Here is a 15,240-nt window from a genome sequence, read left to right on the forward strand (position 1 = left end):
ACCTATACCTATATGCTGTCTCCAAGGGTAATATTGCCGCATGAAAGAACAAGTGCCGAGAGATTCTGACTTTCCTGAATTTTTTTAAGACTTAGTTTATTTTTGTGCGAATATATTTGTGATATTTCACTATTTTGAACTAACACATGGACTTTTTGAACACAACTTTGTTCAGACTGTGTATATAGGATTTGGTGTATTTACTAGATTTAGTGGTTTTCATTTGATTGATTGCGGATAGCATACACAGATTACAACTCCAGAAGGGGGTTAGAATTAATCCATTTAAGAGTTGCGGCAGTTGTCCAGAGAACAGTATCCAATTGTCGAATGAACTAAATAATTAGTGGAAAAGCAGGAGACGAACTAGTTCGCAATGTAGACTCTCCAAGAGTCTGTAGACCTAGACCTTGACATTTTTAAGGATGATAATTTCTTGGAGGCAACTAAGCTTGATATTGAACTCGTGGAATAATATCAATCCCTTCTGCAATTATATTATGAATAACTTTTCTTTATATACAGTATACACGCAAATTTTCAACCTGATCAAATCTGGAAATATTGTAAATTTATTTCTCAATATTTTCTTGAATTTTTCATAGTTTTGCTTATATATTCAGGTTAGGTTAGGTTAGGTTAGGTTAGTTTTGCTTATAGGGCATTCCAAATCACGTGACCCAATATGGCGTTTGCCTACTGACGCCATGTTTATCTGTTGTCTGTTGGCGCCAATATTCAAATCATCAGGGTCATTTTCCTTTTTTATCATAGATATTGGTATGGAATCTTTGAAAATATTGAATTTATTTTTAACATGCCAATTGTTCTTTCCACATGTATTCTTACATGAGCTATATGTCTTGTAGCCTCAATATCCAGAGGATGTAACTGCTTTTTACCCTTCGTGAAGGCAGGGATAACCAATTTACTTTGTAAAACTCCTAAAGTTTCTTTTATTAAGAAACCCCTATCAGCTAAAACAATATCCCAAGGGATATGATTTAAAAAACCACTGTTCTCAACAATTTGTTTGTCTGAGGTACGCCTACCCCATGCCTTACTAATATAGCTTACTGTACCTTGTGGTGTAATTCCTATTAAAAATTTTACAGTGTTGTGGTGTTTATAATGTGACCAGCATTGCATCTGTGTTTTTAAAGACGCGGGTTTTTCAATAAAAACTTCAAAACAATCTAAAATGATGGTTGTTTTATCTTGAAATGCTTCTTGGAAACAAGATGGTATATTTTTGGAGGCCACTGAACGCTCAGGCCATATTATTAACTGCTGTAATGTTTTATGGAGAATATCTATGACCTTTCCAAAATATGTTGAAGCAGTTGATCGGGAAATTTTAAAATGAAAAGCTAAGTCTCGAAAATGTAAATTTAATCTTAACTTAATTAGAGTAAATATTAACAGATTGAAACAACTGAGAGCAGTAATACTTGTTGTGGGAATATCATCTTCTATAATCTTATATAATATACCTTCTACAAAAGTATACGAAAAACCTGTATAGTAAATCCATTTGATATCATTACTAGGATCGTCTCTGAGACCAAATGGCGATGTGTCAATTTTTTTTTCAAGTCTTTCTATCGTTTTTGAGGCAAAACTCAATTGGTCGAATTTTAAAGTTAATTCTTCCATAGTAATGTCCGTCTGAGATGCAACCCCAGTATCGAAGTTACTACCATGGTCTGGAGCCTCTGAATTAAGTTCGACATCAATATCTGCGTGTTCAATCTGCAAAAAAAAAAAGTGTTTATTTCCTTTGCAAAGAATGATATAAACGTGTTGATTGTATTACTTACGCTCAATTTCCTCTGTTTATCAAATCTTCCTTTCCTCTCAACATCAGCCTGTTTCCTATGAGATTTGTGCCCCATTTTCTGTGATGGAACCCAATCCGGATGATTTTCATCTTCCAAAGCAGCAGGTTTTCCTAGAGGCAATTCAGACTGGTGTAAAATACTTTTAATGTAAATATCATTATAACACTTGGTCACTTAGGTTGATTTCAACTATATCACTTACAAGTTAAAAATGTTTACTGCAGACTCTCTGATTCTTTAGTTTCGATTCAGTAAGATCGTCCCTCTTAATTGCTGCTATCCATAGTGCCCTACGCCTTTCAGACAATTCGTTTTTATCCGTAAGAAACCCGTGGCTTAAAACCGCAGGCACTGAAAAGAATTTTACATCATCCCTGTTGGAACAACTTCTACAATCAACTACAAGGCATGTCAAAGGAATTTTTTCGTGAGAATACCACTAATAAGCTCTAAACAATATAAAAATCATTTGATGCAGTCACGAAAACAAAAATCTCACAACTTTAAGATCAACTTATAACAGAACAATATGAAAACTCAATGACAACAAAACAATGTTTTCAAAACATTGGCCTACAGCCGCCATATTTGACAGGTCATTGGAATGCCTTATATATTCAGGTTAAAATCATGCAATTATAGATTCGTGTTTCCTTTTGAGGACATCAATTTTCTGTAAAGAAAAACCAGAATCAGAAGGTATGTCTGCAGGCATTCTTTGGGTTAGTACCTACGTCATCGCCCTTGGGGCATGAACATCTTATTTATGCCTTTGGCACATAAATAATTACTGCTACGCCGATTTTTTGTTTATTTAGCATTTGCCAGAATTCAGTAGTTGAAGAACGACGAAATGATATTATTAATTTTAGTTTTATATCTGTTGTACTGTTGTACGTATTTAAAATACTTCAGAAACTGAGAAAATGTTTTGAGCTCTCGATTGAAAATTTTTCCACAACTGTTATAACCCCTTACCATGTTTGTGTCAAATTTGGAACATGTGCTTTTCAACAAATGAATTGATTCGAAGGTGTAAAAGCATTCTATTATTTATTCGGCCCTCTAGCATTTTGGCTTTCAGAAACTGTTGGCGCCATCCGACGCTTATTTTGTAGGTTACACAAGTTACAGTTTTTGTGGTCGAAAAACCTGGAAAAATAGGATTTGAGTTGAATAATAAATATTCTTCATACAGTAGGTGTTTCTTATTTTGATTTCTTCAAAGAAATACCTTCCACCTTTCTCCTTTTTTTCTTGAAAGTTGTTTGTTAACTTGTGCCATATTCGGAACAGTTCACAATGAGTTTTGTGGCAATTTGGCAAACTGTACTTGAGAATATTTTTCCATTTCCTATATATGGTGTACCGAATGTATGGTTGGATATTGTGGAGATCATTAGTAGCCAAAAAATGGAATGGCTTTTTACCACTGACTGAATTCAAACTTGGTCTAGCAGAAATTCTGACAAGATCTTACGTGACACCTAAGAAGCGAGGTCGACCAAGTATCTCAATGCAGCCACAATTGCATTACAAAAAAAGAAATATCATTCATCACAGATACCTGCTCCAGAAATACTTGCAATTATATAGTACATTTTTCTGAATGTCACGAATATCGCCTGAGATTTAAATATCTCGAGTGCAAAGCAAAGTTTCCTATGAAAAATACAATGTTACATTAAATCTCAACAAATAACGAAATTGTGTTTGTAAATGTATTCCATTTAACAATACTTCAACCTATTTCTTATAGATTGATTTGAATAAGTGAAATGTTTCATTTCCCTTCAACGCGAGTTGTGCCATATTTGGCACATGTTATAATAGCAAAGTTTTTCGCGGAAAATTTGAGGAGACAATTCTATTAACATTTCTTATGGATGCATACTTACCAATCTACAACACCAAAAAAATTAAAAAAAAAATGCCCGATAAAAGGATAAAATATAAAATTGCTGGTTGAGCTGAACCTCTGATTTTGTCCACTTACTCCCTTACGAATTCCCAAATTATTTCCCGTCGATTCGGGTTATCAACTTTTATTACGGTCCTGATTATACTCCCTCCATCTGCCAGAATTTGACTCTATTCCATAATCGCAACTGCTGCGCGTAGCGTAATCTTGGCTCGAAAAATTATTTTCTTGAGAGGAAAGCAATGTTTTCAGCATTCGCATTCGGAACAAGAGTTCATGATTAAGCTTTATCTTATGGCTACAACCATTCACAATGGAAAGTAATATTTAGCGATCAACAGATTCTTCCCAGGAATGTCGAAGAAACCAATATTTCGTTATTGGAGGACTCGTCCTGCCGGCAAGTAAATTTTTCATTTGAAAAATTCTTTTTCAGCAGAATGGTTTGAGACAAGGAAAAGATCTCTGTTCTTAGAAAGCTCTTATTATATTTCCCTCAGATCTGGCTTCAGGGAATTATCTAAGGATTCAATGATTCTATCTTTAAATTCGAGAATCCCATCTAAAACAATTTCTTTATTTTTATATACAAAAATAGGAGAATTACAAACCAATTATTTTGAGGAAATTTGGGAAAAATTCAATTTCCCTCCAAAAAACGTTATATCTCCTGAAGTATTCGTCACAGACCTCTCAAATAAAACGTTTTTCGAACATCAAGTTCTGATCTAAAACATAGTGAGGTTTCAAAGGCGTAGCTCACGTCCAGAAGAAGTTGCAGTCTCGGGAATACTATCAAGTATTTTTCGAAAATTTCAGATTTTTACCTATAATTTCTGACATAATGCACTATTCGCCCAACTGCAAGCATTTTCGTGATCTTAATAGTCGCATCAATCAATAAACTGATACAAAATCCCCATGAAGGAACTTTTATTTTTTTACGAAAGTTATTCGACAATAGTAATTCACGTGACAAGTCCGGAAAATAGGGTTTTTTTGGACGAATAGACAAAATTCCAGGACGAGCGTAAGCGAGTCCTGGAAGTCTGTTAGTCCAAAAAAACCATTTTCGGGCGTGTTGCGTGCAATATTTTTTCGGCAACTGTGTAGAATAACACTATCGCTGCTGCTCTCCATATTTTATTGCGATTGCGATAAAAAAACATGCAAATTGTTGACAACTTATTTCATATGAATTGTCAGTCGTTTTCTCGGTTGCCATGGTAATGATCAACTGAATTTTAAAAAATATACCTACCAAGATTTTCATATTCACAATGACACAAACGACGTGATTCTTTTCCGGCCTAGTCCGGGAAGTACGTACTTTCCGGACTAGGCCGGGAAATGCTACTTTCTCAGAGAAAAAGCGTCCGGGAAGTGAGCACTTCCCGGACGGTTGCCGAAAAAAAATTTTTCCGGTGAGATCGAAATTCGGCTAATCAGAGATCGTCAATTCTGGCATCGCTCACCGATTCTTCGTAGAGTTCATGGTTTTGAAGAAATTCGAACTCGAAATTCCAGTAAAAATTAAATTTTCCCCTAAAAATCGTTATAACAATTATTCGTCACAGCCCCTTCAAATGAAAAGGTTTTTCAAACATCAAGTTCTGATCTAAAACAGAGTGAGAGGTTTCAAGAGCGTAGCTTACGTCCAGGAGAAGTTGCAGTGTCGGGAATATTATCAAGTTTTTTTTCGAAAATTTCAGATTTTTACCTATTATTTCCTTCTCATTCATAACCAAAACTCAAATAAATGCCAAAAGTTGATGAATATTCTTCTCACACGATCCAATTATGAAACTGAAAAACAAGTATTCCGTGATGAAGCCCTAGTTTTTATCGGAGGTATGAATTTTTGGAATTTTTATTCGAATTTCGTGATGCATATTCTCTAAAATTGTTTTCCATCAGTATTTTCATACTTGCTTTTTACAAGTCGAGAGATATTTCGAATAAAAATAGGAAATAATGAACCATAGTGTAGAATTTTTACAGTAACCTCTGGACGGCGCGCGTAGGGATACTTTTTTTAAAATTTTTTAGTTCATACATTGCAAAACGTAAACTGTGCAAATTTCATCTCACCAATAAGCTCACATATCTAAACATAACTTTCATTGATCAATAGGCTCTGAATATAAAACAGTGCAAAAGTTTTCAACTTGAAAGATTGATATTAATCTGGAAATACAGCGTGATTGAACAATTCATTCGTAAGCTGTCACTGAACGAGAAAGCTGAACAAAATAAAAAAAGTGTCAAGACTTCCTTCCGAATTGGATTATTCTTGGACATTTATTTGATTAAGAAGGTTGGTGCGGTATTTCTACTAGGGAAACGAAAGAACTTCCGAAGGTAACGGGAGAAACTTTTGACAGGAGAACTATTGACAAACAAAACACCACTCTTGAAATGGGTATTTCTCGGAGATGAATTTGATCGGATGTTACCTTAATCGTCTGAAGTTTTGAAGCAGAATACACAAAAGGAATAGAAGGTTTCTGTTAGTTTTGTATTTTCAGTCTGAAGTTCTACAACAATGAGCATAAAACTCTCGATAAAACTTGTAGAGAATTTCTGTTAGTTTTGACCATTCAGATAGGTAACTATTCTTCAATATATAGGTACACACCAGCAAAATTAGGAGAATGGACAAAATCTCAACAAAGTTAACTGTTTATTTCCTCTTGAAGTAAATTTACAATTTTCGAATTGTAGCTCAATTTTTTGAGAACATCACTGTTCATACTTTGTCCTCAGTTATTTCGTTTTTTGTTATATACAGGGGTGAACAGAATGAAGAGTAAGTTTTTATTCAGAACACCTGTGGTGTGAGAGAATTATTTGAAAGATTCTATTTAAATCGATAACAGATACGACAAAACAATGAATCGAAAAGTATATTACTGGACCGAAGTTTCTTTTAAGCCTTTCATAAACTATGAATGGTTCACAAAAGAAAAAAAATTGGAGGAAAAAAGCGTGAACTGTTCCAGAAAAAATATCACACTGTAGATTTGCATTCAAAATTCATATGCTATGATGAAAACGTCAAATTGAAATATCTATGTAGGCTTGGTTAATCGATCGTCCAGAGGTATGATTCGATTACCTGGCCTTTCGTCTTTTTCTCCGTGACTTTGTTGAATTCGTAATGATTAAACTCTTTTGAATTATTTACATCTATTTACAAAGCCACACTCATACAGTACAAACTCAGTATTGAGAAGATCCTAATTACGTCTTAATTACAAGGTTCTCACTACGGTACTGAATTTCGTCTTCAACTCTAGTTTTAATTACTCGAAACGTCCTCGATTATCACGTCTTTGTCGTACTTCAAGTTTTCGGTCGTCTCGTCTTTGATTTGTTCGCGACTCTTCTTAATCTAGTCCGCGAACCGTCTTTTCGTCTTACGTCTTAAGTTTCAATTGAAAAAACTTACTCTTACTTCGACTTAGACCGAACTTTACTCGTCTTCCTCTTAACTTGAACTCGAACTGTCTCTCTGCCGATTGGAACTACCCTGTCTCGAATATCGACCTCCCTTCTTTCGGCTTGACCACACCCTCAGGGAAAGTACCATCCCCTAGTACAATAAGAGCTTCGCCGTACCGCCCACAAAGATCTTCGCGGATTCCTGGAAATCGAATATTCTCGAAGGACTAGAACCTGATACACAGATGTGACACATCTGGTACGACCATATTGTCTTCGAACTTTCACAACCCCCCAGTAAATCTCTTCAAGATTTACAACTCCATGACATACCTTCGACACCTCGAAGAATAACACATCCTTTTTACATTATATGTACAATAACAATTCGTTCTTTGTAAATTCATTGAAACTGTCATGCCCTCGACAAATCAAAGAAACTAATAGGTCTCCAAGCATCCGGTTGACCATCTCAATTATTTACAGGGAACAATAACTGGATCCTACATCTATACTAAATTTAAGTTCAATATCTTGGAAAAAAGTGCTATGAGAAAACAAATTTCAACACCCTGTATCTCGGAAACAAAGTGTTTGCGGACCCATGTTTATAAAATTTGTTTTCCTAAAATGTTCCGAGGAATCATTTTCGTTTGTACCTCCATTTATTCGTGTTGAATAAACCACTACAAATATTGAAAGCTCAATATGAGAAAAACTTGTTTGTCTTCAACCGTCGAATTCTCTCCAATATTGTGGAAATTTATCTGAACGAAGAGTGACACATATTTCGTTCTTTTGCTCTGAGGCTATTCTTGTTGGGATGAAGGAAACAACATTCTAGAGCTTTCTCCTTACATTGGGAGTCTATGCTATCCATCTTATCCTGAGGCTACACTTCAGAATAAGATAAATCATCACAACAAAATTATTTCACCTGTAAAATATTTATCTACACACCTGAAGTGGATGAAATTTGGATCTGAACAATGAGAAATATAAAGGAATATTTGAAATTCAACACGATCGAAATGGTATCCCTGTTGATTGATATATCTTGAATAATCAGATTTTAAATGTCATGTAAAAGTTTTACTTCCGTAATTAGGATAATAAAATGTATTTTTATAACTAATTTAAGTTTTTTTCCTGGTTATATTCTAGAAATTTCAAAAGGAGGATAAATAAAACGTAAGTTGAAATTAGTTGACTAGTGCAAGTGACTTTCAATCATAGTCTCTCCGCAATGCCTGGTCCATTTTTTTTTAAATCAAAGAAACCGAAAACCGTATAGATATTCCTCTTAATTTTCTCCAGATTGGCCTATGAAAGTCAACATTTTTGGGAAAAAGAAATCTATTACAACACCGTCTCAATAAAAAAACCGATACTTATTCATTTTATACAGGTTTCATGTTATTGTATATTTTATTGAACTAAGACAAGTGTAGTCTGTTGGTGGGATCGGTTCGTCCTTTTTTTGAAATGATGTCTAAAGAGCTATGAGATATCATTTCTTTTTCTACCGAAAAAACTGAAAAATATTGAAAATATTTGAACTAAGGACATGTAGTTTCAACAAAATTGGGCTATCTGTCATAGACAAACTTTAAAATCACTGCATACAAATTTTTCAGAACATGTATTGCCAGTTTCGTTGAGGTGAATTGGCCTTCAAGATTCTGTGATTTGACACCGTTAGATTTTGTTCTGTTTGTCATAAAAAAACACATGACTAAAAGGATAATCCAAGAAAAGTTGAAGCATTGAAAGTAGGAATTATTCGAGTTTTTGGTAACTAGCAAGAGAGAATCGGCTACTGTAGAGACGACAGTGATGCTGGCTCACTAATGATAGCTATCGAAACGGGCACTCAGGCAAATTATAGGAAAATGAAAGAATTAGGTGTGACATGGAGTGGAAAAAGACCTCACACACTTAATTCACTCTATACCCTATTTCAGAGGGAAATTTAAATATCAAACTGTGAAGTCTGCTAAGCCCAAGTCATGAATGTTTTCACGAAATTAACCAGCCAGATCCTGAACCATGAATAAACCAGGAAAAGAGAAGAAAAAACATCAAATCGACGGACATTTCTGAGAGGAAAACGATTCAACAAAAGGAATTTCATCATCAGATCTATTCAATTCAATTTGCAGCGTCCTTTTTGTCATCGGAATATCGAGGAGCTATTATAAAATCAGATGCTTGTCTCGAAGGAAACGAGGTTATTTAGAATCAAAATGGCATGTTTAAATTAACGTTTAAAAACGACAATTTGAATGTTTCGGACGACGAGAACTCGTCGTTATGCAGTGTTCGAGATCCTCGAACCCATTTCGATTGCAAATTGAATTTGGGAGAAAGCAACTGGTATTCCACATCGATTTTGGGGGGTTTAGATTATTTTACATAACTCGTTTCTCGGAGAATAATTTGAGAACGCTCCGAATTCGATACACACTCTTGTTCTTTGAATATTTTTGAACACAGTGCAATATCATTTCGTCACGATGAATATGTTTCTTAATTTTGGGCTGGGAATGGTCTGAAACGATTCGACTCATCAATGAAATTAATTTACATTTATATTAGAAATGGTGATTTGAATTTATCTGATGCTTAAATATTGTCTGTTGAGGAGATCAATCGAATCACATGTTTCAAAACAGATAAGAACGAACAAAAATTGAAAACTATGGGATATAAGGTGAAAACGTTGACTGGGACATTGAAGAGACAGAAAAAAATTATTATGAATTCCCAACAACAAGAGCTGATAAATATTGACAAATTGAAAACACTGGAATTATACAATGATCGCCTGCAACAAGAGAAGATAAACAATATTTGTATTCATGGAATCCCTGAATAGCTTGAAGATGATTTGTAGTTCAGAATCCGGAGCATCCAAAAAAGCACAAGCCAATTATAAGGCTTGTAACCATACCGATACAATACCAAATATTGAAAAACTGCACCACATAAATTGTTAAGATAGAGCGCATTCGCCATTTTGTAATGAATTGTATTTAGTGGTGATCTTCTCAACTCTTCTGAATCTTAGTTGGAAGTAAACAATTTCAGTTCATATTTTGAGGAAACAGAATTGGATTGAGGAGAAAATAGACGGTAATCTGAAAAGCATCCCATTGAAACGTTCGCAAATCATTGCAGCATCCTTCATTTTAGAAACACCTGTTAGTATCCCGATTACAAAGTTTCCATACATGCAGATTACGCTCTCCGACGCTAAGTGAAGCATTCAGTTTAAGTGCAACACACTTCGAAAAACAATTTTTAATGAATATTGTTACACATGACAAGCATTCAGAACGTTTTTATTTTGGTATAAGTGATTCCTTTTCAGCTCATGATTCCCATAGAAGTGAGGGAACGGTAGATGAACGATCATGAAGGCAATATATTATAACTTTCAAAATATTGCATAATTGAGCCAAAACCTTCAATATCGGAGATATATTTTTTATATATACTTCTTGGCTTAGAAATATAATTTCAACTTAGATTTGCATATCCATTTCACAAGAGAGTAAGAGAGAAGGTCTTTAACTACCTATTGAGATTTATATCTCTGAAAATATCAGATACTGAATACAATGATGTCATAATTTTGACATTCATGCCAGTTAAATCACTTATCGACATCTTCGTCCTAGCAAACAAGACCCAGCATCTTGGGAACCTATATCATGAGTGTTTCACAAAGCTGAATTTGGCAAAAACTTTATGCTATAGTTTGGGAGGCGAACACGCCAGACGTTAATCTGAAAGCATCCCATTGAAACGTTCGCAAATCATCGCAGCATCCTTCATTTTAGAAACACCTGTTAGTATCCCGTTTAGAAAGTTTCCATACATGCAGATTACGCTGTCCGACGCTAAGTGAAGCATTCAGTTTAAGTGCAACACACGTCGGAAAACAACTTTTAATGAATATTGTTACACATGACAAGCATTCAGAACGCTTCGTGAGACAAAGCAATCGGAGGGGAATGGTGGTCGGAGGTCTCCCTCCCAGAGCAGGGCGAAAAGTTGGCCAAACCAGGCCTAAACGAGGACCCCTCAAGTCAAAACCCGGCCAAATGGATCCAGAGAGCGGACGCAGAAGGTTGGTTTGTCGTCCACGACTGTAGGTCTCGACTGCGGCTGAGCGCCATTGACGTCATCTGCGTAGTTATAAAGACGCGTGTGCATTCTATCGGTGTTCAGTAGAACCTCGATTCTTGGCGAGGTAGGCGGTGCAAAGTGCGCTGTTCCTGTGCGTTGGGGATGACCGTTGATGTACCATCCTTAGAGTTTCCACTACCGTTCCCTAGTCGGAGCAACAGGCTGACAGGACTCCTGGCAGTTCCCTCCAGCACCTTCAGTTAGGGGACTTCTGAAACTCCGCTGAAGGAAAACCTTTTATCCACTCAGAAATTTTGAATGCGTGATCGCGGTTCAGTTGAATGTTGCTGAAACGCATGTCAGTCACTGTGGTGCAACGAATCCCGTGGTAGATATTTGTCGAGGATACCTCCGTGAATACTGGATGTGAACACTAGTTGCTCTTACCACCTGTTACCACTGGCACTCTCCGGAGGCTGTGCTGTATCCGTTTCAACCGTCTGGGCTCTCGATCAACGACGTTTCTCCTTTGTCTGATACACATCAGGGCATGAGGTGAATAAAGTAGGTGATTTGAATTTATCCAAGTGTAAATTGTTGTATTTATTATCGTTGGTGGATCAAGACTGGAAGTCGGTTCGGTAAAAAAAAAATTAAGCATGGTTTTTTTTCTTTAAACGTGGATCATTGTTTCTTATACTATATTGTCTTTGTGTATCACTCTGTTTTGAGACTTTCTTCTTCTCTCAATTGTTCACATATTTCCATTGAATGTATTCTTGGTTCAGTTCAATCAATCTTTGAATTATTCCATTCTTTATTTTTTAATTTAAGTGGATCTTTGATTTGTTATCGGATAATGATGAAACGATTCAAGATGATATTAAAATTGCTGTTCGTCATCTTCTTTCACTGAGAAGATTTAATTTCAATTCATTCAAGTGAAAAAAATTGAGCGTTAAAATAATAATATTGATTGAAAAGAAATCACCCTGAAATCATACTAATTTGCACCTCATAATTTTCATGAAATACTGAATGCAGCAAGTAATGATGAGTCGTTCGATCACTATTCTTTCGTAGAATGCTATTGAAATGAGTTTCGAAAGTTTCACTAAATTCCCAATCCCAATGTAATCAAATATATGAATAAATAATCGATTGAAAAGTTTGTTTAAAATAGTTTTGAATTTTGCTTGCTATATTTGAAATTGTAGAGAAGTTAATTTTTATTTTAATAATCCTTTCATTCTGAAAATTTACACCGTTCAAAATAATTAATGAGATTGATATCGCCAAGAGAATATTCATCTCAAAAAGATTGTGGAATGAAGCTTTCGAAGGTCTTTCGCATCCCAATGTATTCTTTGTGAATGTTTCATCGTGTGTTCTTAGTAGTAGGTATAATTTTGATTTTTAGAAATAAATGTTTTTCGTTATCATCTTTTATAATACCTTGTTTTATTTATCAACCATATATTTTTCAAATTTATCACTTTGAATCATTTCTGTATACATTGATTCACGGGATTTAAAATACATAAATGATTTTTGATAATATATAGAGTCATTTTTCATAATATGGAAAGAACCCGAAATGAGTGGATTGGACATCAGAAACAAGCACAACAGCAGATATTATTCGTAGTCAAATTTTACCTTGTTTATGATAATTTTTTTCTTAATCATAAGAGGAAATAAAATAAAATAAAATATAGAAATATAAAATACAATTCGAATGGATTTCAATGAGGTGAAAGCCCTGCCAGTCAAATATGATAATAAGTTCAGAAACATTTTTCTATGTATATTTGTTGAGTGCTCGTTCCCCGAACAAATCATTTTATTAAATTCATCATGATATCTGTATTTTTCGAGTATTGGGCCAGTAATAGTCCTAAATTCAAAGTAAATTTTGGCCGTCGGTTCAACCATAAATTCTCGCAACAGCGCAATAGACTTCGCTAGTGGGTAAAATCCAAATCAGAGTTCCGTAAATATGGCAGTTCCAAATCCTTCAGATATTAATCACAATTTCAAGCAATTCAAATTGAAGTAGTTATCAGCTATCTGAGGGTGTTATAGGCCCTGGTTCATGAATAAATACCAAAACAAGCAATATAAGCTTTTTTTCACAAAGTCAGAAGCTTTTTTTCATATTTTTGAGGGTTCTTGCTATATAAATAACAACACATCTGTATGATTTACACAGCTAGGTTTGCTTATGGATGTCATTATTTCAGTTCATATTTTTGATACTGTATATAAAAATGAGGAAAATTTGCAATAAATGTTAGCATAATTTCACTTGCGTAAACGTAATACTACATACTAAATCGTGTACGACCAAGGGATGAATTTTCTACAAGTATGACAGGGAAGGGTCTTAGTCAATTCCAACACTTAAATAAATAATTCAAGGGAAAGGATTGAGAGGGGCAGGTTAACCTAGTATGAGACAGTTGATTCAGGTATAATTCCAGGTATGTATATCGCTTATAGCTTATAGAAAAAATTTGGAATCAGTTTTTGAAATCAGCACATCAATAGCATTCAAAATCAATTTTTGAATTTCTGGAACCAGATTTCATTTCACAGATTTCATTTCATTTTGTCGGCTTGAGTAATAAACCTTTGAAACCTGTATAGAAAAAATATTTTTAACCCTCTCTTAAAATTTAGTAGTTTTGCAATATATACCATCCAAAAATAGAATGGAAAAATAGGCAATAATAGCATTGTATCAAATGAGCTTCAATCGGATAATAAACATTTTCAATTAAACATAAAAAAAGAATTTGTTTTAAAGATCCCCTGATCTCAAATGAATGGATTCCATCACATAAGATACAAAAAAAAGTTGCTGGATGAAAGAATAAGTTATGCTCATTTATTTGTCAACTATGTTCTGCAGTTTCATATGACAAGAAGTTGAATCCAGTTAGAATTGAACGAATCTGCGGTTGTGCTTGTCCTGGGAAAATGTTTTCCATCCCTTAGGGTACCTATCTCTATAAATATCTCGGTGAGATCAAATCCAGGAGAATTACCAGTTCTACCCTTTCAAATACTCAGATGAGAAATCGATTACCTAGCCGACCTCCTGCATCATATTCTTTGATGTCTGTGGTTCATGGAACATTGAATTTGTGAAATAGAAGTTCAGATATATGGAGATCAAATACGTTATATTGCTTATGTTAATATAGACTTTGCTTGAACAACGTTTTCCCAAGTGGAAACCTAACTGAACTTCTATTTCTTATATCCGTTGCAAATGTATATTTATTTAAATACGATCTATGATGATGAGTGTGTAGACAATTTGTTAATTGTATTCATCTGCTCATATTTAATTGATGCATTATCATAATTTTTTCACCAGTATCTTAATCAATCAAAGATTGATATGTATAAATTTTTTTGGTGGGTGAGTACACAAAATTAATCTTATTCTGAAATGAGTTAGGAAAGACGATAATCATGATTTCAATATATAATTCAAGTGCATTTATTATTGATGAATATCAATATCAATTTATTACAGTATTGAATTTATTTATTCAAACTGGGTCAAAATATAATAGACTCCACTTTAGCCATATAATAAAAATTTATTTCAGGAAATTGTTTTTTTGAACAGAAATTATTGATTCGCAAACTTATTTCATTGAAGATAAGACTAGAGAATCTATGAATTATTTGGGAGAAGATTTTATTTCGGTGGACAATTCCAGTAAAACTAACCTCTATCATTTACTTTGGCTTTGGTCTCATGTTCAAGTCGGTAAAATGAAACTTGATCAGAAATCGTGTTCAAATAAATAAGTACCTCGAAAATACCTTGAAAATGAGGGTTTTCCTTATTACCTACTATTATAACGTGATATTTATAGTTTA

The 15,240-nt window shown here is 34.4% G+C and overlaps 1 protein-coding gene across 1 annotated transcript; it reads right to left on the bottom strand.

Annotated features, from left to right (window-relative positions):
* Nucleotides 1–1,109: 1,109 nt before the first annotated feature.
* LOC123684525 lies at nucleotides 1,110–2,441 on the bottom strand. The gene is made up of 4 exons (XM_045623817.1): nucleotides 2,044–2,441; nucleotides 1,821–1,951; nucleotides 1,424–1,752; nucleotides 1,110–1,149 (listed from the first exon to the last, which is right to left on the bottom strand). Exons 2-4 carry the CDS (start codon nucleotides 1,893–1,895, stop codon nucleotides 1,110–1,112), a joined length of 444 nt encoding a protein of 147 aa, XP_045479773.1. The 5' UTR covers nucleotides 1,896–1,951; nucleotides 2,044–2,441.
* Between the last annotated feature and the right edge of the window lie 12,799 nt (nucleotides 2,442–15,240).

This window comes from Harmonia axyridis, chromosome 7 (genome assembly GCF_914767665.1).
Source record: "Harmonia axyridis chromosome 7, icHarAxyr1.1, whole genome shotgun sequence".
Lineage (NCBI taxonomy): Eukaryota > Metazoa > Arthropoda > Insecta > Coleoptera > Coccinellidae > Harmonia > Harmonia axyridis.

Bases quoted from the DNA above. Each gene is read 5' to 3' on its own strand.
- LOC123684525 (XM_045623817.1), bottom strand. From the start codon at position 1,895: ATGGGGCACAAATCTCATAGGAAACAGGCTGATGTTGAGAGGAAAGGA. The intron at 1,753-1,820 runs GTAAGTAATACA...TTTTTTTTGCAG, and splicing joins ATAAACAGAGGAAATTGAGC to ATTGAACACGCAGATATTGA. The intron at 1,150-1,423 runs GTTAATATTTAC...TTAAAAACACAG, and splicing joins GCTCTCAGTTGTTTCAATCT to ATGCAATGCTGGTCACATTA.